At 54.6% G+C, this 27,757-nt stretch overlaps 7 protein-coding genes across 7 annotated transcripts; 3 read left to right on the forward strand and 4 right to left on the reverse strand.

Moving 5' to 3' along the window:
* Window positions 1–1,143: 1,143 nt before the first annotated feature.
* Window positions 1,144–4,122, forward strand: CABS01_03426 (POPLD domain-containing protein; the record flags this gene model as incomplete). Its single annotated transcript, XM_060536801.1, has 1 exon — window positions 1,144–4,122. One exon carries the CDS (start codon window positions 1,144–1,146, stop codon window positions 4,120–4,122), a length of 2,979 nt encoding a protein of 992 aa, XP_060392720.1.
* Window positions 4,123–5,355: 1,233 nt separating this feature from the next.
* CABS01_03427 (ELL-associated factor) lies at window positions 5,356–6,548 on the reverse strand (the record flags this gene model as incomplete). The annotated part of the gene is made up of 2 exons (XM_060536802.1): window positions 5,356–6,311; window positions 6,398–6,548. 2 exons carry the CDS (start codon window positions 6,546–6,548, stop codon window positions 5,356–5,358), a joined length of 1,107 nt encoding a protein of 368 aa, XP_060392721.1.
* Window positions 6,549–8,826: 2,278 nt separating this feature from the next.
* Window positions 8,827–10,668, forward strand: CABS01_03428 (2-methylcitrate dehydratase; the record flags this gene model as incomplete). The annotated part of the gene is made up of 3 exons (XM_060536803.1): window positions 8,827–9,096; window positions 9,221–9,998; window positions 10,055–10,668. 3 exons carry the CDS (start codon window positions 8,827–8,829, stop codon window positions 10,666–10,668), a joined length of 1,662 nt encoding a protein of 553 aa, XP_060392722.1.
* Window positions 10,669–11,783: 1,115 nt separating this feature from the next.
* On the forward strand, window positions 11,784–12,751 carry CABS01_03429 (SH3 domain-containing protein; the record flags this gene model as incomplete). Its single annotated transcript, XM_060536804.1, has 2 exons — window positions 11,784–11,837; window positions 11,996–12,751. 2 exons carry the CDS (start codon window positions 11,784–11,786, stop codon window positions 12,749–12,751), a joined length of 810 nt encoding a protein of 269 aa, XP_060392723.1.
* Window positions 12,752–13,414: 663 nt separating this feature from the next.
* CABS01_03430 (uncharacterized protein) lies at window positions 13,415–13,618 on the reverse strand (the record flags this gene model as incomplete). Its single annotated transcript, XM_060536805.1, has 1 exon — window positions 13,415–13,618. One exon carries the CDS (start codon window positions 13,616–13,618, stop codon window positions 13,415–13,417), a length of 204 nt encoding a protein of 67 aa, XP_060392724.1.
* A 2,568-nt stretch (window positions 13,619–16,186) lies between these two features.
* CABS01_03431 (major facilitator superfamily transporter) lies at window positions 16,187–18,262 on the reverse strand (the record flags this gene model as incomplete). Its single annotated transcript, XM_060536806.1, has 6 exons — window positions 16,187–16,505; window positions 16,561–17,158; window positions 17,210–17,340; window positions 17,407–17,917; window positions 17,970–18,026; window positions 18,112–18,262. The coding sequence occupies 6 exons, from the start codon at window positions 18,260–18,262 to the stop codon at window positions 16,187–16,189; spliced, it is 1,767 nt and encodes a 588-aa protein (XP_060392725.1).
* A 2,008-nt stretch (window positions 18,263–20,270) lies between these two features.
* Window positions 20,271–22,398, reverse strand: CABS01_03432 (IBR domain-containing protein; the record flags this gene model as incomplete). Its single annotated transcript, XM_060536807.1, has 2 exons — window positions 20,271–21,750; window positions 21,803–22,398. 2 exons carry the CDS (start codon window positions 22,396–22,398, stop codon window positions 20,271–20,273), a joined length of 2,076 nt encoding a protein of 691 aa, XP_060392726.1.
* Between the last annotated feature and the right edge of the window lie 5,359 nt (window positions 22,399–27,757).

Below are 27,757 nucleotides of genomic sequence, written 5' to 3' on the forward strand. Positions count from 1 at the left end.
CACAGCTTAGGTGCCAGGGTTCAGTCTCTGGGTTGTTGACTACTATGCGCTCTTTGGAGGCTTCGAGGGTGGTTGTGTGGAGCCGGGTGCTTTGTAGGCATGAAAACTGATTAGCAATTTCTCTCTCTCTCTCTCTCTCTCTCTCTCTCTCTCTCTCTCTCTCTCTCTCTCTTTGTGTGTATTGTTTGTGTGATACCCAAGGGATGGCAAGTAGAATTCAGGAACAGTGACATTACCTCCAGAGATTCGCTTTCTCGTCGGAACATAGTTCGTGGAAGCCTTGAAGGTGTTTGTGGGGGTCCAGTGGCTCTAGCCATAAGTCCGGTCCGGGTGAGTGTAAGAACATCGCGAGGGTCTCAACTAGTCTGAAATCAGAGTGTGAATCATCAATGGGAATAGGTGTCGGACAATCAAGACGTGGCAGTTGGACAGGACAAGATCATTGGTTTCAACGGTGCCGTTTGAAAGGGTTGTGAGTTATTATTATGTCGGCCTGAGAGATCGCCCGTTCCAGTGAGTCACGCCATCCTGGCTGACTCTATGGATGGTGTCAGACTGAGCTTGTCCGGGGACTTCAGCAGTAGCGCCTAGCCCCTGGCTCTGAATTTTGCAGAGTTATGTTGACTGAGGAGAATGTTGTAGTTCACAGATGTGCTTTCTCATTATGGATGCTATTGTCGCTACAATTGGTGCTTATTTGTACGGGTGCTGGGAAAGGGGAAGTAAGATATTACGGAATAGGTTCGATTGTAGCAAGTGCTTCAAGTGCCACGAAATCATTGCGAAAGAAATTGAGCTTCTTCATAGGCGTGCGGACTTGGAAATCAGAGATATGAGTTGACAGAAACTTGTTCTGCTCAGAGTGTCTTCTCAGCTTGGGCCAGTGAGATGAAAGAATGCTTGAATACCTCAAGGCATCCTGATGAGTAAGGTAACTGAAGCGGCAGATTAACGTCGCTGCTGCAGACCCCACATCGTGCGCCCCTCATTTTCGTCTACCCACCCCAGGGGCATCTGCAGAGCTTCCCCGATAAGATAAGACATTTTTCGAACCTCCAAACTTTCCAAGCTCGAAGAGAGTCACCTTGACGCGACGACGCAACAACCCAATCCCCACCCATTGCACTCGCGCCATGTCCAGCAATGTCGGCAGCAGGTTCTAACTCGAGACCCCTAAAGTCCGCCTTCGCCAACAAACGGAAACAGGGATCCTCAGGCGACAATGGCGGAGGGAACAACGGCGCAGCAGGCGGTGGAGGAGGATGGGCGCAAAAGCGCGTCAAGATCCGCCAGGACCGCGAAATCGCAGCGCAGTCCTCGGACGCGGCCCTGCGCGACGGCGAGCTCGATCTCCAGTCCTTCCTGAACGCGCACGAGTTCGAGATCCGGGCGCTCGAGGAGAGCATGCGACACACCAAAGCCGAGGCCACGAGCCGGGCGTTCCAACAGGTGCCCCGCGGGCTGAGGCGGCGGACGGCGAGCCACAACGCAAAGAGGGTGCCCAAGAGGCTGCGCAGGCGGGCCTTGAAGGAGATGGCGGAGGATAACACCCCCGTGGTGCTCTCGAAGCGCAGGAAGCCCAAGACGACGAGGGCGCGGATCCGGGCGGAGACGGCAAAGAGGTTGGGGATGCTTGCGGAGAAGAAGAGGAGGAGGGCGATGAAGGCGGAGAAGGCCAAGGCAAAAGACAAGGACGGCGAGGGGCACACGGGCAAGACGGGCGACGACGGACCGAGTAAAGGCGCAGTCACAGTCACGACACGGCCGCCGCGGCCCAAGATCCGCCGGAACCAGCTCAACGACCCGCCGCAGCGCAAGTCCAAGTTTAGGAAACGGCAGATCAACAAGACGTGGCTGCCGACGCACCTGTGGCACGCCAAGCGGGCGCGCATGACGGAGCCCGCGAACCCGCTCTGGCGGTTCGCGATACCCCTGACCCCCAACGAGAAGACGTATCGGGCGACGCACCGGTCCCACGGCGACAAGGGCGCCGTCGCTTGGGACACGAGCTACGTTAGCACGATTGGGCTCTACGGGTCGGCCAAGGGCGTGGAGCAGGTCCTGCGCCGGCTCGGCGTCGTGCAGGAGAGTTGTTGGAATGAGAGGGGGAGGAAGTGGAGGGAGGGCACGCGGCACTGGAGCGGGTTCTTGAGCAGGGAGGTGAAGGGAGGAAGCAGCGGGGGGAGGCGGGAGGTTTGCCCGGCAACGATTCTCTGGAACCCCCTTGAGCCGGTTGCTGAGGATCGAGATGAGGCGCAGACGGTCAAGGTTCAGCGACAGGTCTTTGTGAGGGTGCACCCCTCCGCGTTCCTCGAGGTCTTCAATGAGCTTCTTCGGCTCGTGAAGATGCAGAATCCCAGGATGTATATCGAGGATCTGCGCTTCGAGATTGGCAGCATCGAACTCACCGGCCCCGCATCGACCGAGGCCCTCCTGGGCATCCTGCACCCATACCATACGCAAGAAGGATTCAGAGAACAGCACGCAGACATTTTCGAGGGCCTGAACAGCCTCACGAGTCCCGCGTCGCTTCCCCTCAACGCCACGTTGAGTTTCTCCATCATGGACCCGCGCCTACGATACCCCCCGAGGAAAGTCGCGCAGCCCGACCCCGACGACGAAGAAGAGCAAAACAAGTCTCTCGAGCTACTTGCCAACTGGCCAGCGGACACCAACCTGAAGCCCCACGGCCTCTTCCACCGAGACGCGCGGGCTTCAGCCACAAGACTCCCCTCGCAAAAGTCAATTGACAGGCGCAAAGGGGCAAGGCGTCCCGGTACAGACCTGGGCGTCTCGGACGCAGATCCGCCGATACCCGTAATACTGGTAGCATCACGCGCGGCCGGAAACAGTAGCAACGGCAATAGCAGCTCCCAGGGGAACTGGACGGTCCTCGCGCCATGGCGGTGCATCCAGCCTCTGTGGCACAGCCTCGTCCACTTCCCCCTTAGCTCGGGCGGCAATCCGCGTTTCTCCGGGCTGGATCAGATCCGGCAGGTCGCGTTCGAGCGGGCTACGCCGTGTTTCCCGTTTGATTTCCTCGGCACCGACGCCGGCGCCGCGTGGGAGGTGGAACAGCGGCGCCTGCGCAAGGCGAGCTGGGAGCGGCGGCCCAAGAGTAAGCGGGTCGCGTGGGCGTCGTTGGATCTGGGTGCCGGGCGGAAGGGGGAGGTTGGCTGTGGATGGGCGTGTGACGTAGAGTTTTTGTTCCGAGAGGAGACGACGACAACGACGACGGATGAGGGTCGAGAAGAGGAGGTGAAGAGGAGGGCTGCTGCTTCGGTGGATGCAGATGAGATGGACGTTGATGAGCCTTCTCCAGCAAAGAAGGAAGAGGAGGGAGCCGCCGCCGCCGGTGATGCCGCGTCCGAGGGGGGGTTCCTCAAGACGCTCCGACATATCCGCAAGGACGCCTTCAAGGCACACACATCTTCGCCGTCATCAGCAACACCAGCCCCGTTACCGCCGCGATCCGTCATCAACGTAAAGATCTCAATCCTCAACCGCGGCGTCGCCACCGCCTGCGCGAGAATCTACCGCCTTCCCTCGCGCCCCGCGCCCACCGATCCGACCTCCTCCGCCGAAATCCCCGCCACAGTACCGCCACCCCCGGCGCCAACGACATCCGTCCAAGGCGGCGACAGCAGCAGCAGCAGCAGTCTGCCCCCCAACCTCCGAGCCCAATGGCTCGCCACCCTCCCCGTCTCCAGCGCGAGCGTGAAATACCCACCCAAGAAGAACGGAAAAGCAACACACCAACAACGCCAGCAAACCAAGCACCTGCCCCTCGAAACCCAAAAACAAATCATCGCCCGGAAACTCCTCGCCTCACCACCTGCCGAGATGTCATCGCTGCTACCCGCGAAACCGAACCAGGCGGATATGAACGGGCACCACCCTCTCGTCCCCGACGAAAGCGATCTGCTGGGCTTCGTGACGACGGGGTCGTATTGTCTCGCTGAGGGGCGGGGGACGGCGATTGGGTGTTTAGCTGCCGAGAAGGCTGCTGAGGCGGTGAGGGATGGTGCCGGTGGTGGTGGTGGTGGTAGGGAGGGGACGTTGTGTATTGTGCGGAATGCCGGGGAGAGCGTTGGGTGGATTGCGCGGTGGGAGGTTGTTTGAAAGCTGAGAGGGTGTTTTGTCTCTGCACACACACACACATACACATACACGACAAACTACTGCGAATGGGACGTGGGGTTTCGTTGTAAATGTGTGAGGTCAGGTAACTTTTGTCCGGCAAGGCCAGGAAAGGAGACGTTGGTCCCTATGAGGATGCGTTGATATCAGGAAAGCCGATCGCTAGATTAAAAGATGGGCAGACCGTCCTCGGGATGGAGGTGAAAAAAAGCAAGTTGCCCGATAGACGGGAATGATACGTTTCTTCAGAGCCAAACAATTACATATCCACGACTCCCCCTCTGCCTTAAGTCTTGGTCTACCTCAGGACACGCCATCTGTTGCTTGAAAGTGATCAATCTGGTTGGGGATGCCAAGTGAGACTGAAGCATGTTCAAAGCACTCGCCAGATCTCCGCCCAAAGTGGGTGATGAAATAAGATGTTGGTCAACACTAGACTACGATGCTTACTTGCCTACTGATTATTCCTAATTTTCTAATTCTTTTCGTCTTGTTATTTCAAGTTTCAACTACTTCGATTATTTCTACTATCCCTATTCTATGTTCATTAGAGAATACTCTTGAGAAGAATAACAAGGAATAATAATAATAATAAAAAGGAGCTAGGTACTAGGATACCCATAGAGCGGCAAGCGATTATCTCACCCACTTGCCCCCGTACCAACACCCCTTTCGACGCAAATGAGAAATCAGACATCTTTGCACATCGTTATCGTCACAGCACAAACACGCACACATACAGAGAGAGAGAAAGACCTAACGTGACGTGGGTAGAACACTCGACTGTTTTGGCGAGGTTAATTCTGTTCTTGCGTAGGTACTGTAACTGTCTAGCCCCTGGGCCGAGATGAAAAACAAGAACAACAAGACGCATTTGACTGTGAGATATCCTGCCTGGGTTGGGCTCGCCCGCAAAGACGGGGCAAAAGAAGGCCGCCTTGATATGTGAAGAGAAAAAAAAGGAAAGGAAAGCCAATAAAATGACAGTAACTCCTTTTTTGGTTCCTGCTGTAAAAAACGCCGTCATTATATCACCTGCCGCTCTCGATGAGGGTGATTTTCTTTTGAAACACGCGCGATAAGACCTCTCTTCTTCCAATGACTTGCCCAGGGGAATTGACTCTCCCCTCGCACCTTACCAAGGCGAGGAGTTTGGCAGTTGGAAGCCTCTCAACAAGAAAGAACAAGGAAAGCACCACCAGGACGGCGGGGCCTCTAATCTTCCTCACTGACCTCACTCTCCTCAGCGTCGCCGCTATTCGCAGCCTCGAGCTCCTTCTCCAGCTCCGCCTCCAAATCATCTTCCAACGCGTCCTCAAAGTCGGGCTCCGAGTCAACCTCCATCTGCTCCACCTCACCCTCGGCATCCTCATCTTGGTCGTGATGGTGTTGCTGTCGCCGCTGCTGTCCGTCCATCGGGCTCGGCAGGTTAAAGTTTGCGAAATCGCGCTCTTCCAGGTCCGACTCGCCGTCGGCGTCGTCGGCCTCGGAGTCGCGCAAAAAGTCGGAGAAGCTGCGGACCTGGATATTGGGCGCAAAGGCGGGCGAAAAGTCGGCCCTCTTGTTCTTCTGCTCGTCGGGGTACTCTATCGTCAGGCCAAAGTCGTCGTCATCGTCGTCGTCCTCCTCGTCCGAGCCCGCGGGCGCCTTGGCCTTCTTCTTGGGCGGCGATGCGGCCTTGGGCGCCGGTGGCGGCGCGTCGTTTGTCGGCAGGGCGAGGGTGATGTTCTTTGGTGGCGGCGGCGGACGGGCTTTCTTGTTGCTGCTGGCCGAGGGCCGCTTGGGACCGGCGGCTTTGGAGGCTGGCTTCGCGGGGGACTTGTCTTTCTCCTTGGCTTCGGCGGCGGCGGGTTTGCGAACCTCGGGGGTGGCGGTTATGGATGTGTCGAGCTGCTCGAACTGCTGGCGCAAGGTCTCGGGGTTGTCGTTGGTCGGGGTGCGGGTAACGTTCATGTGGAAGGTGGAATCGATCTTGTCGAGGATGAAGGCTTTCCTATTGGGATCGAAGTAAAGGACATATTGGTTATCGTCCATAGTACGAGTACCGGCGTAGCCGTACATGCCATTGTTGCCGTCGGGAAAGGAGAGGTCGAAACTGGACTTGCTGCCAGGGGTCTCGGGTTTTAGTCTGGCTGTCGCTGGCTCGGAGGCTAGTTCTGGCTTGTGATTGTCTGCAGTGAGGTCGCGAAGGCGAAGATGTTAGTCCAGGCATCGGCATCGTGGTTCAATGATGGAATTTGGTGCGAGAGTTACGTACATCGTACAGAGGTAAAGACCTCCTTCTGGGTACGCCCGAGGAGAGTGTCGCTCAGGATAACGGGATATTTTCCCGTCTTTGTCGGGTCGATGAGGCCATTCAGGTTCTTGGGAAGGGCCTTTTCCCTGTGATTTGGACGGAGAGCCGACATTGTGGCGCCTGTCGCAAGGAGGGCAGTGATGAGAGTGAGGTGAGGGAAGAGAAGTGGAGGGAGGGTAGACGGTACTGCGACTGCGTAGACCGATGATCGTTGAAGGGAAGTGGGGAGAGGGGACCTCGTAGCCTGTAGGGAGGAGACGGGATGATTAGAGGCGGGAACTGGGGCCGGTCCCTCTGCAGATTGCAGTGAGGTGTGCAGTCGAAGCGCTGCTTCCTTCCGTTGCCGCAGCGGTTCCGCTAATTACGAGTCGCCTACAACTTTAGGGTCGTTCCGCGGAGGGTGCGCTGATGTTCCAGCTCTTCAGGCGGAAAGGCCGAGACCGCAGGTGGGCTGCACTGCTAAAAATGCACGTTGACCAGGGTGGGGGATGCAGGGCAGAAGCCTGGTGACGAATGGTTGATGACAACGGAAGTATGGAATGGCGACAAGAAGGTGATGGACACGTTGATGGGATTTGAGGTGGAGATCTGGTTCGTCGAAAGAGAAATATTCCTACCGACCGATGTTTGTGAAAGACTTGTGAAGCAGACCAGCAACCCGGGAGGCTCTACCTACCTATTCGCTTCGCCTACTTGTCTTACCTAAGATAAGGTGGTCTGAGGCTAAGTGAGAGGTCGGATGTGAATTACACTTCAGGATCTGGTCATTTGATTCGGCTTCATTGCCTCCGTTCAATTTCCAGATGCTTTCACGTCGCCGTCGGTGAATGGAGTCTGTGAGATGGGATACGCCTGGGGCTGACGCTTGGACGCCTGAATCAGTGGCGGCGACAGGTAACACTGGGTGAGGTCTTACTACAGGAGGATTGTTGTTCAAACATAACTTACATTGAGATCAGGCTGCCGTCAACAGTTTGGACTGCCATTCGGCACTCAACAGGATAGGACCCTTCATGTGCGGCTGTGCTACTGATTTGTAGGTATCCAAGAATAGTCCGTGACGAAAGCCAATTTCAGTCGGGCGAGCCAAATTGAATTTGGCTTACTCAACTGCCCGGCGAACGACAGTGCTCAGACGTCAATCAAGGCCTTTGTTCAAGAGCATACTGTGATAGGTACGATCTAAGTGAGGCCATCGTCAACTCACAAGTCGGAAGAAGATGACCGGATTTTTATTTTTATTCTTCCAACGGTAACTGCTTGATTTTGAACGCGATTACCTCAAGCCAGTGCTAATCAATACTTCTTGACGCCATTTTCTAATTCTTAAAAGGAGACAAATCTTGTGTATTTCGTCAAGGCTAGGACGAAGCATAATTGCTCTTAATGCGCATCTAATCTCAAATGCACTTCCTCAGCATTGCACTATTTCCGGCTACACAAGTCACCCAGGATGTCTTATGATACAATCACTGCGGAGCTGCCAGTGCCAAACTGCAAGGTCATTGAAGGACTAGGATGAAGAATGCATACCTTGGGCAGAGCATGTGGCGTATATTAGGTAAAGAGCGATTTCTCGACTTTCCCCGTTATCCGCGGGAGCCCCAGATTTTGCGATAAGATTGAGTTCGTCCTTATCTAGAACCCGCCACTAGCCGAGGAGACATCCGGGTTTTGCACGGCTCGGTCGACATCCCCCTCTGCGTGCACCTTAATGGGGCATTGGCGTCCCTCTGCCATCTCACTTGGCATCACCGAGATTGTCTTGATTGCTCAGAATGCTGTGCAACTCTTGAAAGCATTCGGTTCGTCAATCGAGTGGTTTCGGTCAATTGATCATTCATCATCATGTTGTGCTGATTCCAGGGCAACTGATGTATTGAACACCGGCGGGGAAATCACAGGTGCTGGCCGGGGTTCTCCATATTCCTCTCCCAAAGGCCCCAACCTCGTCCAGGTTCACGTCAAAGCTCCCCCATTCCCCCGCCCGCTGCCCCAGGCTAGAGAGGAGCAATTCAGGCCCTGTGGGCTGTAGCTCTCGAATGCCATCATGGCCCGCCAGGGGTAAGCGCAGACAACCTCGGATCAAACAGCCACACAAGCTTCGGCAACGAGCGGCACCCTACCATCCTTACCCTGCCTCCCTTCCACTTGAGCGAGACAAAGCTCCAGTTGCTACGGCGTAGAAAATACTGCTCTGCCATTCTTCTCTTCCTTTTCCAAACTCTTCTTCTTCCTGATCCGAGTGACCAAGCAGAAGAGAGAAAGAGGCATTGAGACTGTGACGATACCCAAATATCATTGATACCCCCCCCAAAAGGCCATCCACTTCTCACCACTCTTCTCCCAATCAATTGACCTGCATACATCCATCACACCTCCTTGCGGTCATGTCTGCGGCGGTCAACCGAGGTCTCAGGACAGCTTCCCGATCATTGCGTCTCCAATCGCGAAGCGTCCGCCTGGCCACTCCTCTCCGCGCCGGTCTCGCCTCCACTAACTTTGCCGCCCGCTCCGCACCTCAACAATCCCACAACTTCACCACCTCATCTGCGAGACAGAGCGCCGCACCAGCCATGGCCGAAGTGAGAGAGTACGATCCTGAGATCAAGGACATTGCCAACTACGTCCAAAGCTACAACGTCGATTCCGAGCTTGCTGTAAGTCTTTTTTTACCTTCTTTTTTCCTTTCCATCCTTCTTTCATAGCCTGGGCGACCCGCCCGAGTTTTACCCCGCGTCACAGTCAGATCGCCGCCGCTAACCGCCGCTTTCGTGAGAATAGTTCGACACCGCACGATGGGTTTTCCTGGACACTCTCGGCTGTGGTCTTGAGGGCCTCCGCTTCAAGGAGTGCAGCAAGCTCCTGGGTCCCATTGTCCCTGGCACCGTCGTTCCCAATGGCCCCAAGGTCCCTGGTACCGACTTCCAGCTCGACCCCGTCAATGCCGCCTTCAACATTGGTGCCATGATCCGTTGGCTCGACTACAACGACTGCTGGCTCGCCGCCGAATGGGGACACCCTTCCGACAACCTGGGTGCCATCCTGGCCGTGGCCGACTGGATCACTCGTACCAACAAGGCCGGCGGTAACATTGCTGGCGGCAAGCAGTTCACCATCCGCGATGTTCTCGAGGGTATGATCAAGGCTCACGAGATCCAGGGCTGCCTGGCTCTTCTGAACTCCTACAACAAGGTCGGCCTCGACCACGTTGTCCTCGTCAAGGTCGCCAGCACTGCTGTTGTCTCCAAGATGCTCGGCCTCAACGAGAAGCAGATTGCCGACGCTGTCACCCAGGCCTGGGTCGACGGCCAGAGCTTGCGCACTTACCGTCACTCCCCCAACACCATGTCCCGCAAGTCATGGGCTGCCGGTGACGCCTGCCAGCGCGCCGTCAACCTGGCCCTCAAGGTCATGAAGGGCGAGCAGGGCATTCCCACCGTTCTGTCTGCCCCCGTCTGGGGTTTCTACGATGTTCTCTTCAAGGGAAAGAAGTTCGAGTTCCAGCGCCCCTACGGCAGCTACGTCATGGAGAACGTTCTCTTCAAGGTCTCCTACCCTGGTAAGTAGTTCATGGTAATACTCACAATTCTGAGCATGTCAATTGACGAGACACAGCCGAGTTCCACTCCCAGACTGCCGTCGAGGCCTCTTCCAAGATTCACCAGCAGCTCAAGGCGATGGGCAAGTCGGCGGCCGACATCAAGGGCGTCACCTGCCGCACGCACGAGGCCTGCATCCGCATTATCGACAAGCAGTTCAAGCCCATGGACAACTTTGCCGACCGTGACCACTGCATCCAGTACATGGCCGCCACCATGCTCGTCTTTGGCCGCCTCGAGGCTACCGACTACGTCGACGGCAGCGAGGCCGCGACCTCCCCTCTCGTCGAGTCCCTGCGCCAGAAGTTCAAGTGCGTCGAGGACCCGCAGTTCACCAAGGACTACCACGACCCCGCTCTCCGAACCATCTCCAACGCCCTGACTGTCGAGTTGAACGACGGCACCGTGCTCGAGGAGGTTGTCGTCGAGGCACCTCTCGGTCACCGCCTGAGAAGAGAGGAGGCCAAGCCCGAGATCCTCAAGAAGTACAAGAGGCACTTGGAGCCCCACTTCGATGCCGGCAGGGTCAAGCAGCTTGTCGACCTTGGCCTGGACCCCAAGAAGTTGGAGGCCACTCCTGTGGATGAGTATGTCGATCTGTATGTTGCCAAGGACAGCAAGTTCATCTAGGCGGTGGCGCATAAATGATTTCTAGGGAAAGATCTAGGAAAAAAGATTGGATACTATAGATGTTATGTTTCTACAGGATTTTAGATATGGAAATCTGACAAATAGTATTGTGGCGCTCAAAGGAAAGGTCCATCTTTGGTATAAGGGGTTTCGTTCCTCGTGTCGGCACCGTGTACGACGAGTCATCGGTCAGTGCGTCTGAGTGGCTGTCTCTAAAGATGATGTCCGTTTGGATATGAAAAGTGTAGGCGATACGAGTATTGTTGGACACCCGACTGGCTACGCGCTAATGGCTTGTCGCTGACGAATCCGCCCCTGCAAGAAGCTCCTACGGCTCCCTCCCGACTCGGACAAGTCCTGCCCAGGCACGGCCAGGTTTGGCGGGCACAGCCTCCCCGAAGCTCTTTAGGGGATGATTGGCTTCATCGTAACCCAAGCACCCAAAATCTGTACGGGAGTATAGGCAGTATTTGGATGACTGATGATCGCCAAGCCCCGTTCCCTGAGCTGGAGTCTGGGCGACGTTCACCTGGTGGGTATTTTTCAGTAGATGTTTCTCCTGGAACGATGGAAACGGAGACGACGAGGACACCAGGAGACCAAGAGCAACGGCTAGCTCGGGTCACGGCATTGTTTTGCGTTTCACAGGCCAGACACTTTTCGTTTTCCAGAGTGTCATTTGGAACCACAGGGACCACCAAAAAGGTGAGGGACCCCAAGTCTCGAAATGCATGGCGTGTTACCTAAGCCGCACTGCCACTCACCTGGAGTACCTACCGTGCTACGGCCTGCCGACGGATACTTGTACGGCGTGCGGTCTGTACCTCCCACTTGGCCCTCCACCAAGAGCGCCACTTTAGTCCGTACTGATCTCCTGTTCGGACCTTTACTTCACTCCGACCGCATCTGTTTGTTCTGGAAACAACTTCGCCTCCTTCGATTTTTCCAACGTCTGAATCTGATACCCTCTTGCTTTTCGACTCACGAGAAACCGTTTGCTTTACTCACCTTAATACCGACCGACAACAACACTCGACTTTCCACTGCACACCTCTCGAGCAACACTTTGATAGCCCATCTAGATTCAAGTGGGGGTTAGTCTCACAACAGGCACCATGGACAGGCAAACCATCATCGAGACCAACCGGTCGCTGCGCACCATCAAGAACGTAGGTCAATTCCCGACACCCTTCCGAGGCTGTCGAGAGGCGCGGACGATGCTGGTCAACTCTGGCTGCTTCCGATTCCAGATCTCTCGACTTCCCGCCCGATCCGCAATCCCACGGAACCGCAGAAGTACTCTATGCTAACGTACCTTGACTTCCAGGAACTCGAGAACCTCCTCGAAAAGGGCGTCATCTCCGAAGATGCCTACGACAGCATGCACGCCACCCTCCCCGCCGAGACCCCCCTCCACGGCGCCGCATCCCGCGCCGCGCCCGCCGCCGCCGCTACCCCCGTCCAGCACAACAACCCAACCTCCCCGCCGGGCCCGACCGCCGCCATGGCCGCCCTGAACGTCAACCCCTCCGCCTCCCCGGCGCCCCCCTCCTACAACCAGACCGGTCCCCCCTCCCTCCCCGCCCGCACAAACGAGAAGCCCGTCCTGGCGCACGCCCGCGCGCTGTACCGCTACGCCGGCGCCGACGCCCGCGACGTGGCCTTTGAAAGGGACGACCGCATCGCCATCCACGAGTACATGAACGCCGACTGGTGGATGGGCCGGAACCTCCGCACCGGCCAGGAGGGCATCTTCCCCAAGACGTACGTCCTCGTCGAGCAGGACATGGCCAAGGGGGCCTTCGCTCCCGTCCCGGCTCCCGCTCAACCTCAGTACGCGGCCCAGCAGCCGCAGTGGGCTCCTCAGCCGCAGTACGCCCAGCCTCAGGGCCCGCCGCCCCAGCAGAACCCGTATAACGCCGACGCGCCGCCTCAGGCTGTCGCGGACCAGAGCACGGGTGGTAAGGAGGGCGGCGGCAAGGGGGCCGAGATGGGCAAGAAGTTTGGAAAGAAGCTTGGCAACGCTGCTATCTTTGGTGCTGGTGCTACCATTGGTTCCAACATTGTCAACAGCATCTTCTAAGCGTGTTGTTGATGGTGAGGTGCTGAAAAATATGTTGGTGGTTTGCTTTGTGACATGCGGACAGAAATGGTCCTTTCTGCTCGAGGATGAACATTGCTGGAAGGAACTAAAGGGCTAGATTGCCTGTCCTCCTTTTTCGTTATCTGCTGGGGAACTGGGTGTATATCTGAAATTGTCCTCGGGAAAGCTCCAGCCCAACATGCCCCGCCAATCGTGGGGAAGCTCGGCTGAAGTTGCTTTGAGTCGGGATTGCTGCATGGAGAAGATTGGCACATATGGACACGCTCATTCTGTTGTTGTTCCCTCTCTCCCGCTAATTGGTCATGGGTCCAGGCGTTACATCTGAATTTTGCAGGGCCATTCCGTATATTGGAATCAAATGATATACTTTTCCATACAAGCTTCCCGGTGACGTGATTCCGGGGCTTTCCACCTGTTTTCCATGCGTCTGTTTGTCTGTCGTCACTTGTTGGGCTCAATCTACGAGTGAACTATGAGGAGTAACGTGACAACCTAGAAAGTCGGCCTGCTTCGTTCAGGTAAGCTAGTCGATCGACAGGATCTCCCGAAGGCATAGACTTGATTGGGTGGAGGGGGTTGTATCTTCCGTGGGCAAATCAACTCGGAAACGGCTTGATCGGTGCGCAAAATGACCCCAGGTTGCTACCGGCGGATTTTCATGTCATGCCTCCGTCTTCCTAGGTGTCCTGTTTTGTGTGTACTATACCCAAAACACGCGCTTGCAAGACTCGAAACTCCAATCAACGCACGAGCTTCGGGGCAAAGAACGCGTGAACGAGAGAACGAGGACGAGAAGAGAAGGGGGTATGTAGATGGATGACTTCGCGGCTCGGTCACCCCGGACATCCGAGGTGGTCTTGGTCTGTGGACCACACACCCTTCTAAACTGCTCGTTACCGGTCTGACGGGTGGTTTCCCTTTTGATCGGGGGCACCAGGGTTGATGGAGAGGAGAAGAAGGGGGGGATACTAGGTTTGGGAGGTTCGGAGGGCGAAGGTATGTGTGTGTGTGTATGTGTGTGTGTGTGTGTGTGTGTGTGTGTGAACTAGGGGTAGGGGTAGGGGGCGGAGGGTGGTCATGGCTCGACGATGGCTTCGTTTTGCTTCTCCTTTGGGGTATTTCGAAAAGAGAGTGAGAGCGACAGAGAGACCCACAGAGGAATATAGAGACATATTACATTCCTCAGGTCCGGGTGCTTTCTTCGAATCGGTGAGCTTGGTCGCCCTCGGTCAATAACAACTCTCTATTGTTCCTCACGTCCCGAGTGCTCTCCTTTGAATCTAGAGAAAGTGACAGATACCCCGGGATTTGACGGTTTGCTAGGTGGACTCAACCTTGTAAGATGACGAAAGAACGGCAACTTTCGAAGGTTCGTTTTCTCTTCTTGTTGCTATAAGCCGGCGAAGTGGATAGAGGCTCGGTGTAGTGAGGCTTTGAGGGCTGCCAGGCTGTGCATATCAAGTGCGGCGTTACTGCTGCTGCTGCTGCTGCTGCTGCTGCTGCTAGTTAATCTGTCTTTAAGTTTGCTTGTTAAAGACCCGATGTCATCAAAACCGTCTCCTAGAGAAAATATCTAATAGGGATTATGCCTCAATAGGTAACTTTCGGGACAAAAGCAGAGACGTGAAGCAAGAGTTCTTGATTTCCTCTGACGATCTATCGTATCCCACTCATCCCACCCGTATACACACATATATACACTTGCCTACCTACGACGATCAAGAGAGGCGCACGCTGTGCACAAACCAGATACTGCCCTCCCGTCCACCTCTCATACTGATACGCCGGTGTGAAAGTGCGAGGCAACCTCTCTCGTCTCTCCCTATCCTGGATACTTCTCCCAGTCCCAGTCCCATCCCACCACCAAAACTCATCCAATCCCCATCATCCCCCCGGGTGAGATCTCTCCGACCCTCACCCTACCCCCCCTCTCACACATCACTCTTCACCAAACCCCAGACTTCACACATCACCCACCCCAGAGTTCCTTCCATGGATTAACCCCCCTTCTATCCCACCACCCTCTTCGAAGACCTCCAACGGGATGAAAGGATGTAAGGTTTAGTCGAATCGCGCTGCTCCGTCCATCCCTCCTTCTCTCATTTCGCCATCCATCCCTAACCGGGTTATTCTTAGACTTTCTTCTAGTTCCCTTGGTTCAAATGTCGGTACCGAGGCCGTGGACGAACATGTGCTCGGTTCGGGGAACGGAAAGAGATCGGGGAAACAGAGAGGGAAAGAGACGGGGGGAGGGGGGGAGAAACGTGGGCAATCCGGTTCGGGCGTGAACTTTCACGCCTTCCACCCCCGTGTTTGGTCAGTCGTGCTCCCCGGACTGGGGTAGTTCTTCTCATGAACGGGGAGGGGATCCGATGGGAGTTTGGGAATCTGGGGGTTCTTATGCGTGATGGATTTGAATCTGGGGATGCCGTATGCAGTTCTGATTACGAGCTTCCCCATGGATAAGTTGATGTTTACTGGGTTAGGTACTCTCCAATCGTCACTTTGGTCTTTTCATGAGGCAATTGAGCAATGATTATATCTTCGTGAGTCTCACTGATTTTGAAGTGTCTAACGTGATTCGATAGCCCAGGTAATGTGTACATCCTCACATCTCATCCTCTCAAGATGATATCAGTACATCGTATCGGTGTTCTCCTTGCGGTCACAATCGCAAAACATCACAGAGAGCATCAAAAGTTCAGGACAAAAAGAGGGTTGATATTCATTCCGCTATCCAATCTACCCCATCCTCCGTCGTGCCGAGAGAAACTTATGCCTACAGCATCTTAGAGAACACATACCCCTCCCTTCTCGACGGAGTACCATGGAGTAAAATGAACAAGTTCACCGCCTCTCCCTCGAGAATATCTCTCAACAACATCCAAGTGTCGAGAGACTTTGCTTCTCCCCAAATCTTACCGCTGCCACAATGCAGCTACAAAAGACGGGGTTAAAGAGATGAGGTGAGTGAAAAGGGGACAGCAGAGCGAAAACGCCAACAAAAACACCACCAGTCTAGCAGGCTCCGAAAACACGTTCCCGCCCAACCCGCCACCACTTCTTTACTTCTTCTCCGAGAGTGAAAATGAACACAACAGACCCGAATCGAAGTACGGGTCTGCTGGCGCTGGTGAAAAAGAATTCGGACATGACGCTTCGGCCACTCGTGGTGCATGCGCCCTTCCCACTCTGTGACAACTTTCCAAAGGGTGGAATTGCAAGTTCTTCTCTGCTCCGCTTCATCCTCTACAGCAAACGCTGAAATGCTCCTCTGTCTCTCCGCATTGAACATTCTGTCGTTTTGTTTTCTTTCTCTGCAATCTGTCGTACGCTTGCGTCTGTCACGCAGGGGCTACTACACGCACTTCGAAAAGTTTGTAATCCCCTCGAGAAATGGCAGTGTGTATGCCTTTACATCGGCCGAGCAATGCCAATGGGAGTACCCATCTTCTCGTCCTGCCACTGCGGGCGCTCGTTGTTCCAGTACTGGTCGTCGTCCTCGAGCGTCTTGGCCGGGGCGACCTGGGGCTCGAGGCGGCCGGCGGTCCAGGCACGCATCGGCTTGCCGTACTTGTACATGACGGGCAGCAGCATCGAGACACCGGCGAGCGCTGCGCTGTAAATGCCAAAGTTCTTCAAGAAGCCGAGCTGCTCGATCCAGGTGGTGACGTTGAATGACATGATGAAACCGATGATGAGACGGGATGAGGAGACGTTGACCAGGACGGGTCTGACCACACATGTTAGCTGCGAGATTTGAGTTTGGTGATGGGACAACAACTTACCCTGCGAAACGGGGATAGCTCTCGACCAAGTACACGGCGAAAATGGTGTTGGCGGTCAACAAGCCGAAGCCGATCAAGAAGATGGAGACAAGCACAACGATCGAAGGCAGTGTTCGAATGTTCTCACCGGCGTACCCGAACAAGATCGGGCCAACGATGGAAGCGAGAAGAGGGAATATCAAGCTGAGAAGATGGGCCTCGGGCTCACGGCGACCTCCATTGCGCTTCGCGATATAGTTGGAAATCTTATCGGCCACGTAACCGCCAAAGAACCAGACGAACGGACTGGCGATGACGATGGGGATGACGGCGAAACCAAGCGTCTCGAACTTCCAGCCGGCGGCAATCAGGAGTGACGAACCGACCTGACCGGCGGCACCCTGCATGGAAACAAGGATGGAGTTGATGATGATGACCCAGATAATGTTGGGGAAGAGAGTCGTCTTGAACATGTCAATGACGGATTGCTTGGCCTCCTTCCACTCGTAGCCGTAGTTGAAGACGCCGAACTCATCCCAGTTAGAGCGAGGGCGGAAGGTCGATTCGTCGATGCGAGGACGGGTTTCACCCGGGCGCAGGGGGTAGACCTCCTTACCGGCTATTCCATTTCATTAGCCATATACATCAATGTTTATATGATGATACTCACCAAGCTCATCGTCGCTACGGATCCAGCGGGTCTCGGGCACGAGCAGGATGAGACCAATCCAGGCAATCACACCAACACCGGAGGTGATCCAGTAGATGAAGCGCCAAGAGAGGCGGGAAACAATAATGGGACTGTTTCAAATGGTCAGTCACCGTAGAGAGCCACTAGTGTATTCGACAAGTGTTTCAAAGTCTTACCTCATGATACCCAAGCTCACAATCAGGAGACCTTGAGAGGCACCGACGGAAGAGATGGCTTTGTTGCGCTGGTGGATGAACATCATGTCCTGGATGATGAGGGGAATCAGAGCCTCAACGGCACCTGCACCGAATCCCTGGAAGCAACGAGCAGCCAAATGGCTTCCGAGACCCTGTGAGAAGCCAGCCCAGAGACCTCCAGTCCATGCCAGGAAACCAGAGAGCAGAAGCACGGGGCGACGGCCAATGGCAACCGAGAGCGGAACAAGGAGGTAGGAACTGAGTCCGTTGACGAGCAAGGGGACGGAGGCCAGCAGGGCGACCTGGTACAGTGGCGGTCCGCCAAGGCCAGAAAGAAGCTTGACGGGGTCGAGGTTGACTTCGCCGGGCTTGTTCAGGGCCGTGATATCGATCTGGCTGAGGATGTGGGGGTCGATGCCAGAATACTCTAGCACAAACACTGGTACCAGGGCACCAACAATGAACTCAGCCGCGAGGGCGAGTGAGCCGACTGCGGATTGATCAGTATCCAAACAGATGTTGCCTCCCAATATCTCACTTACAGAAGCAGAGCGCGCCAATGGACGTCCATTTCCTCCAGTTGGGCAAGTTCAGGGGATCTGTCAAGCCGTGTCAGCAACCATTATGCGCCATCAAGCCGATCATCCCTCTCCAGATTCTAAGTCACCATAGTCGCAGACTAACCCTTGGGATCCGGTGTGGGCATGGGCACAAATCGAATAACTCCTCCCTCGAATAACTGCGTCGATCCCACGACCAGGGCATTGGGGCTCTCGACCCTCTGCACCGTGGCGAGGTTATCCGTAGATTCGGTCCAGCCGCTCTTTGACGCCATCTTGAAAGTCCTGTCCAAGGAACTTATCTAGATGTCGGATATTGTCGTCGTCGCCGTTCTTGTATAATGTATCGTGATGTATATCGGCCAAGTTCCAATCTCTAAAATCTTTGTTGATCACGGAGTCGCTTTCGTATTCCTCCCCGCGGAATTTAGTCGTCTGGCCAGGAAAGGAAGCAAGAGTCTCCGGGAAGGATGGACGGCGGCGAGGGTTTGGAAATATACTGCTGCATGTCGCCGTGCGGTGACAGGTTGGCACGAGGGGCGAGCGCTCTGTCATAGGCCGGCCGCGGTTAGACGAGCAGTCTAATCTGAGACGAAGGCCGATGTGTGCAACTGCGCAACTGTTTGAGCGCACGGAGCAATGTACGGGGGGGTAAGAAGGGATAGACTCGAAGCATTTCCAAATTGGTCAACTCATGCGGATGTTTGGGGGGTGATTTGATTTGGGAGGGATGGGCGGCATCGGATCGACCTAATCCTGGCCTCGCATCTGTTGATCAAGAGCCTATTCGGGCAATACGTCAACCTGGGTCTTAGTTAGCAAGACTCAACAACTCTACGTAGTATAGCCCTCCACTGGCCCACACAAACAAGACAACCTAATGGAGCCTTCAGTCGATCTGCCCCGCGCTGAGCCAAAACGAACAAGCTTTATGAAATAATCGTGTTTGGTCCGCCTCTACTGCCGAAAAAGACAGCAACGGACAAAGTCTCTTTCGGAACGGACCAACGAGAAAGTGAGATCATGATGGCAACCGACATGAATTTTGGTAAGCACGACAACTAGAGAAGACAGAGAGAGACAGAATGAGAGAAAGAAAGACTGCCATGCCATCCCTCGGGAAAGCTCTCGTCAACTCATCACTGGAAGAGGTCGGGCCTTGCGAGCAACGTATAGTTGGGATGGTTGCAAAGTGACGGCACCGTCGACCCTTGTGTCACTCCTGAACCGCCACGATCCCACTGTTGTAAAACTCTCAGATACGGCGAAGAGTTTTGAGTTGTTGCGATGGAGGGGTGGGTTGGCCTCGAATTGGTTCGAGCTGAAACACCATCACAGTAGTCTATGCAAGGTCAACCCTTGTCTCTCCGCCTTGAGCCTCAACGCAGCCCACCCCGGTAGTGGGCGGCAACCTACAGTAGACCAACGGCATCGCAGAGCTCGGAGAATTTGAAAAGAAAAAATACAACACCTAGAGGTTAATTTCGACGAGCCGGCGTAGAACTTACGTACGATCCCACAATTTACCCCATACTTTACCACAGGCCCATCAACTACTCCGTACGATCCTTGGCAAACACGCCGACACTGTCGTGAACTTGACATCCGATTTCGATGAGAGTCATACCCTCTGATGTGACGCCAAGTTTCCTACGCACCCATACATCTTCCAAACATGCTTCGACACGGATGAATATTCACTAGTGTACAGGCGAAGCGTGGGCCGCCATGTTCCACCGCCACTCTCGGCCCGCTTTCACAAGCTGCCGTTCATGGGATGAGCCTCGGGCCAATCTTTCGAATCCCAAAGGCCTACTTAGTTACGTGTTTGCCTTGTTCGGATTCTTCATTCAAGACTCGTCGTGTTGTCGGTAAGTCACTTAACACCAGACGTCCGCCGGCAATGAAAGAATCTGAAATAAATCGTCCATTCGTGTCCGGTTCCCCCTTCATCGCGCTCGCCAACCGGCACTACCTGATCCACCCGTCTGTGTCATGAAATGCTGCCATCCGTCCACCCGTCATCGCAAAATAGGGTGTTGAGAAATGTCAAGCCCCTTTCCATCTGGTGACTCAAGGAAACATTCGCAACCAATGCTGCTAGTGCAGGTGCTAAACCAATGAGTGGTATCCATGCCCGATATGTACCAAAACCTCCAAACTCCTTGTAAACATCAAAATCCTAGGTATCTGTGCGCGACGTACGAAGCCGAAGAACATTCGGTTGCAGGTGATGCTACGAATCGAAAGCAAACGTTGATGCGAAGCGGCGGCGAAACTAAATTAGTCCCTGCTTGGGAGAGACTCGGGAAGTGATGATGCTAGGATCTCATCCTGAGTCTCGGTATCGTCAGGCCATGTGGGCAGGTCGAGCGATGCATACTGCTCGCCAGTCTGTTCCTCCAGTTCCTTTCGGAGTATTTCGATTGCAATCAGCCAACGTCGTTGCAGTCTCTGCTTGCGGTCATTAAAAATCTTGACCAGGGTATCTTCTTCTTGCGCAAAATCCGTTGCCAGATTCTCTATATCCTGCTCCTTCTTGTCGGTCAGTTTCTCGAGTTCTTGCTCCTGTCGTTCCAAAAGCTCCTCCATGCGCTTGGCCTGCCGGTCTCGTAAAACGTTGATTTTTGCCTGATGCAAACGCTCCATGCCATCTCGCACGTTGTACTGTTGTCCCAGCAGGCGTAGGTCCCTCTCTGTAACTACTCGTGGTGGCAGATCAGCATTCTGCGTCCGGCCAAGCCCATCGCAGTACGCCTCCATGTGCTTGAGACGAATCTTGACACTCTTTTCGCTCTGGTCAAGCGTTGACCGAAGATCCATCTCAGCCTCAATTTGACGTTCCTCCAAGTGAGCAGCCGTCTTCGCGTGACGCTCTTTCATCTTATCGATCTGGTCCGAGTATCGGTCCGTCAAGGCCTGCTTCTTCTCAGCGTGTCGCGTCCACATGACCCATTTCTTCTTCCTCAAGTACGCCCGGAATCGATCCAGCTCTTGGTTCATCTCGTCTTGCAACGCAGCGAACTGCGCGTTCTCACGGGTCCGCTTCTCTGCTTCAACCTTTTCAGCGGCTTCGGCGGCTGCCGCTGCTTCTTGAGCAACCTTTTCCGCCTCCAATTCAGCTTCTCTGGCCTCTTCCTCCATTCTCCTGCGCTCCAACTCTTCGTCTCCGTTGCAAAAGTTGGGACAACCCACGGATGGATCCCAGATGGCGCCACAGATGTAGCAAAACTGAGCTTTGCATCTGCAGGTCATGTGGGTGCACCCCTGGCTTAACTCGACTAATGTTCGACACTTATAACAACGTCGCCAGCCGGATTTCTCGCCCATCTTGAGAACGGCCTCCAGTTCCCAGTCAGAAGGGCAATCTTTGCCTACGGGATGGGCATTACGTTTGCACATGACGCATACCCGTGTCCGACATTTACGGCACACCACATCAAAAGGGTGCTTCGGGTCGATCCGGTTGCGAGGAGGGATAAATTCACCACAGGCCGTATTTGGGCAAAAGATCCTAGCTTCCCAAGGTGTGCTGAATTGCAAAACCGCCTTCAGAAAGGCATGTTGCTCCTCTCGGTTGAGGATTCTCTGAATGATGGATCCCGGGATTGGCTGTGTGCAGCATCGAGGCGGCATTTTGGACTCGTCCGTCGTAGCTTGCTGGATCATGATACTGAGGCATTCGGCACAGTATGTGTGGCCACACGGTAAGCTGTGCAAGGCATTCGACTTGTTGAAATCATTGCGACAGCATATGCAAGAACTTGAGGTTGGTCAGCGCGGATACGAAAGTAAGAGGTGGGGGGATTACATACACTGTGGATTCGAGCAAGCCAGACTTGCGCTTCCATCGTATTTTCCTAATGCCCTCTTTGATGCTAAAGTAGCTTTTTCTTGAAGTCACGCTGAAGAGGCTGTGTGCGGTTGTATCGTGTGGTATGGCTGGGGAGGCCTTTTGGATTTTTGGTTGGTGGATATTGGGATCTATTTGCGATAGATACTTGTCGTACTGAGAGAAACTGAGGCTCTTGGAGCGTTTTCTTGCGAGGGAATGCGGAGGAACGTCGGCGGCAAGCGGGACAGCATGTAAAGACGGATGAGATGTCAAGGTTGTGCTTGCTGAATCTCGCGAGGCATTTGAGAACGTTCGGACATGTTGCGTCGCGATGGTCGAGGTCTGCGATTCCGCGCTCGAGGTATTGCGCTTATCGTGTGTGAACCGGGACGTTGGAATACCCAGGGCGGCTGCCTTTGCGACCAATTCCTCCTCAACATCTGCTTCTGATCGTTGCGACGACAGCCGCAACACCTGGGCGCGATATTCTACCTCGCCATCGTCTGGGGTAGTCATGAGAGGCGGCGGACGGGCCATGTCCGGAGATGAGCTCGTCTGGCCAGCGAGCGAACCCATGGCGGGCAGAGGGGTCGGAAAAGAGGAAATCGTCAAGTCAGGGCAGCGCGAGCAGAGGCATCGTGGTTCGGGGCTCGGTGTGGTTGACAGCTCTCCGGACCTCGCCGGCCGGTCAAGCAGACGAAGGTGGTACGACTAATTGGCAATTAATGCGCAGATGGTTTGAAACGGAAGTTGCAGGTACTGACTTGACATCGAACGGATCAAGTGAGGCCGGAGAAAGGATGAACCCACGAGGCAGGGCAACCACAAGCTCTGGCGAGTAGGCGAAGTGGACAGCGGCAATGATAGGACGAGAGGAGAGCCAAGGTTTGCCAGTGGTGGTGGAGGGCAAGGAAGGCCCAAGGGCGAGAAGCAGGAATAGGTGCGGTGGGATGTGCAGTATTGGTAGAGGGCGCGAAAGGGTGGTGTACGTCGTTTCTTTTTTGGGTGTGAGGGCGAAACGGCGAATTGGGATGCGGCCTGGACCGCGAACGTGACTTGACGGGATAGGAGGATGATGCAAGGTTTGGTGAGTGTCGATTGATTGTCGAGGAGGGGATGGGGAGCCGAGCTGAGCGTCGCTGCGTATGCCGGAAAGACGATTGAGTGTGAAAGGGCGGTTGATGGCAGGGGCGAAAGCGCAGATCTTGGGGACCCTTGAGAATGACAAGGGGGCTATCCGTCCACGGCAGGCTAGAAACGGAGCGGGGAGAGGCAGTAACTGGTCGTGCTGCGACGCTGTGGTGGTGAGATGGGCGGGTAGGGACTGTAGTAGTGACGGTACGGATGGAGACCAGACCGTAAGGAGGACTCGGGCGGAGGGGCTCTCCAAGGTGTCGACAATCAACGTGCCGATGCTAACGTTTTCGAGACAAGGGCCGAACGGTGAGTGCGATTCAAGCCGGGTAGGTGTGCGGTGAATCGGTGGAATGCTAGAGAGAGATACCTCTCCGTAGACAACAGCGGCGCAGGTAAATTCAGGCAAAGGGAGGAAGCTGTGGATTGATTACCTGCCGCGGCTTCTTACTCTGCTGGTCTGGTACTTTGTCGAATGCAGAGAAGAGTTGGGTGAGAGCGGGACCGCAGTATGATTTGTTGTTGATTTGTCGGCTGATGTGTGACGAGAGCGATAACAGGACGGGACTCTTTCGAAGGGAGTGTGAGAGGAAGAAAAGGAGCCCTGACTGGAGACTGCCCAGGTGGGAATCGGGTAGCGCAGGGCGGGCAGGGGCGGTGGATCCCAAGGTGAGAGCGGTGTTACCTTCTTGTTCGCTGCCCGTGTGGAGAGATGGACACTAATACTCATGGAAGGTACAGGAGACGGTAGGGATGGGGACCCGGGCTTTCAGAGACTACATACTGCGGACAGACTGCAGTCAATTTTCGAGGCAACACAAGATGGCTGGTAAGAGATGACAGAGACATCCAGATGGGCATTAGAGAGCGAGCATAAACATCATAAGAATCAAGATGCAGGCGAGAACCACTGGTTTGGGAAAGATTGGAACAAACGGGACAATGGAGGGACATGGTGACATGGGATTGGGCTTCCGGCTGTTGGCGCCACATCCGACATGACCTGATTCCCCATTTCCTGCATGGCTCGACTCCCGTCCGCACTCTGCACTAATGATGCTGGACTCCGTACTTATCTCATTTCACGTGTCTTTACTGCTTCGCGTCAGTAGGTATCTGGGAGGATTCAATAAGTGCCTTACTGGCTGCATCTTCATATAAGAAGAAGTATACTTAAGGTAAGGTACGGCAGCAAACATATAAGCTATTCCTCAGTACAAATATGCCTTGGCACGCTTGGGCAAGATGTAGCAGCAGCAGCAGCCGCCAAAGTTGGCAGGCACCTTGCATCCAATCCCTCCTTCTCTTGCCTTACAACTTTAGAAGGCCCCGCCGGTGCCGCCGCCACGGACAGATACGTACCGAGCCCCGTCCCACCCCGGGCACCTGCACCAACTAAGGTACTTGTAAGGTACCTTAGGCATCTCAGCCATTGGATCCCCAGTGGAGAACCCGGAGAAGGAAAGAACGCCCTTGCGCCGCCTTCCCTTTCCCAAATCCCGTCCTGGGTACGGAGTAGGTACATACAACATAAGGTACCTTTCAGTGCGCCTGACCTGCGCTGCCTGTCGTTCCAGTGTGAACCTGCCGCAAAAAACCTTCTGACCGGAGGTAGATTTGCGTCTCATGCTTCTACGTTGATCCGCTTGGACCTCAACGAGGACAACTCCACCTCAAGAACCTTTCCCCCAGTCAAACCACAATCTCCAACTCACTTTTGACAATGGACTTTACAAACCGCAAACGCCGCCAGCAACCCCTCGCACCTTGCAAAGCCTCCTCGATAGACAGGCGATAGATGGACCTTAGCCGCCCAGTGGTGGGCCAAGTGACTTGGACAATGTCACAAACTTGACTACCACAGACGGAACCCTGCTGATAACACCACTCCTGGCTTCTTCGTCATTGTCGGTCCCTTGACCAACTGCCATCCTGCAGCCTCTACCATGTGGCACGTCGACGTGCCACACTGTTAATGTACAACGTTGGCGCCTGGCGGTGAGCGAACGAAACCGTCCCCGGATACAAGGCTTTGAAGCAGCCTCGATCAAGGCAAAGCTACATTCGGAAATGCATCTCATTCGTTTGTAATACGTGCTATCTGCCCTCTCCTAGGCACCCAGAGGTTATTGTTCCCCCTTTCCCTGTCACCGCCAATAATAAGTTCTGTGCTTGGTTGGGCTGTTGGTACTGACGGCAAATCCAGGTCTTCAAGTTCTCCGGCCTTCACCACAGATCCGACTTTCCTGCATGTGCGAACGGGGAAAGCCACGCTCATTCTCCAGCACCCTCTCGAGCGCCGGCCGTTTCCCTCCATCAGACACCGTTGGCACCCAGTCATAATTCCTAGTATCCGTCGTATGCAGCACTAGATTTGCCGAACCCGAGAGTCAATCCTTATACAGCTTGCCGCAACAATTCGCAATGCATCATGAGCTTTGGCCGGTTGAAGGAAATACCGGAAGCTATCCGTCCCCATGGTACCCGTACCGAGTACGCAGGCATATATCAGCCCACTTTCTCCAAGAACCCCATCCCTCTTCCCGCCGACCGGGTTGAGGCTTTGAGAGGCTCCGTCAACACGAAGTTTCGTTTCCCACTTGTTTCCCATTTACAATGGCCTTCGACTTACCCGCGCTGCCGATTTCTGCATGCGCTACCAATATTCCCCAATGCTGAGGGGCCTCGGGCTGATGGTATTCAGTCTTCCTGAGAAGACAGACACTCAACGTTCATGTCAGCTACGCCCATGGCACCATCCAATCCCGAATTTGGTTGCCTGACAACTGCATCCTGGACTTCAACACGCAGCCCCGAGATGATCTCGACGCCCACAATGCCAAAATTCGCGTCTCCAACAACTACATTAGCAGTACATGCGAAACTATGAGCCCTTGCCTGCTCGCCACTTAAGCTTTGGAAACGTCCGTGACACTCAAGGTCGATAATAAGGTCGGCCGATGGTCTGAGCTTCGCACAGCTCTATTGACAGGGCCAAAGTTACTCATGACTCCAAAGATGCCTCCAATGTCCCCTCAAGACGACCGCCTTGACTCGCCGACGGATTCTCAACCATATTGGAGGAGCTCCAATCGAGATTCTCCTCCACAACTCTAATTGCACTCGGGAAGTATGCTGCATGGCTCTCTTGCCCCTTTCCCCGATTCCCCCGCATTAATAACTCGAGTCCGAGTTCCCGCTTCATGCGGGACTTACTTTAGCACCAAGAACTGCACCGCACCGGCCCCACATTGCGCCGTCCGCTGCCGGAGTCATATCCGGGCTGCCGGAGTTCATTCACATTCACCATGAGACCTAGATCTACTACACTCGCAATCACCTCATCTAAACGCGCAGGCGCCAAAGTAAATGCTGCTTACATCGAAAAAATAATGGTTGGTGGCTGGGAACAGGTACCTTTAAATGTCTCAAGTTGGCGACGGTTGGTTTTCCTCACTGCGAACAGAAACAGAAACCAACAAAGAATGGGAGGGAACAGGACATTGAGCACAAAGCAAAAGTAAGAGCTACGGCTTAACCTTTGCACTCCAACGAAAGTGAGCATGGCCTAGATTGAGGACTACTGACCACTCAAGCTTCCTGGTCATTTCCCCTTCGACTAGTGATCATTCAGTGCGATTCCTGAACCATGTTCCAAATTCAGCAAGGCTGTTCCAATCAACTCATCGCAATGAGAAATACATTCTCCATTCGGCCTTTTTATCATCCCAGAAAACTTCGTAGAGAACGAAGGATGCCGTCAACCCTGCTGCTGCAAACAACTCGCGAAGAAACCAATGGAGATGTACAGGCTGCAGCAGCCCTTCTTGGCGCCCGCAGCAACATCGAGAACTAGCTAAAGCCATGTCATTGTCCTTCTCCCCATCGCTTACTTGTCGAGATCATTCGCCTCCTGCCCAATATTCGTCGCCGCACATCGAAAGGCATGGCCGCCATCGACCATGGCATTACGTATTTCGGTTCTGGGTAAGCGGCAAGGCGAATAGCTACTCTTGATACCTGAAGCGGGGGGCGCGTCTCATAAGAAGAGGCTCTCTACTAGAAATTACTCCTCGTCATCGATGCCCATCCCAACAGGGCTCTCCCACGTATCCAGGAGTAGGTTTCTGCCAGAGATGATATGGTACCCAACTTTGATCAAGGAAAGCTACCAAGGTCTCGAAGTACACCGCTTTTCACAACGTGGCAGTACTTTATGGCTTCCTCCCAGGCCGTTTGCTAGCAAACACCACACCGGAATGCAATGCCACCCTACGCTCGAGTCAGTCGTCTACATAACACCGTACGCCTTCCACGAAAGCCGGGGTAAGGGTGGTCTCAGCAGCCCTTGTCTGCCCAATGCACCTAGATGCAGTCACAGACTCCCGAGCCCGTCTTTCAACAGCTGAGAGCAGCAGCACATCAGACTCTCGTCACTGTGATCTGGTTGAGGGAGCTCTGACCCTCCACGCCGTTTCTCAATTTGAGGTCCGGCTAGCCTCTTGATGCGGCTAGTAGTAGTGGCTTACCTGCCAAAGCTTCGCGGACCAGCGCATCCCCTCATGGCAGCGGTACTGATATTGGGCTGATTCGCTCGGACATGCCATGCGGAACTCTGGCTGACCTAGAACCGCAAGAGAGAGGGGGGGTAACTTCTCTTCTGCAGCAGCGGGCTCTCTGATGCCAATAGACGAAGTCGTTTGAGGTTTCTCGTTTCTTCATCGCCTCGTCACCCTGCTTCTGCCGTCAAGTGCAGATAGGTGGCTTGGGTGGGTAAGTACCATCGAATCGATGCCGGCTG

Source organism: Colletotrichum abscissum (genome assembly GCF_030869225.1).
Source record: "Colletotrichum abscissum strain IMI 504890 chromosome Unknown Scaffold_6.1, whole genome shotgun sequence".
NCBI classification, from domain to species: Eukaryota; Fungi; Ascomycota; class Sordariomycetes; order Glomerellales; family Glomerellaceae; genus Colletotrichum; species Colletotrichum abscissum.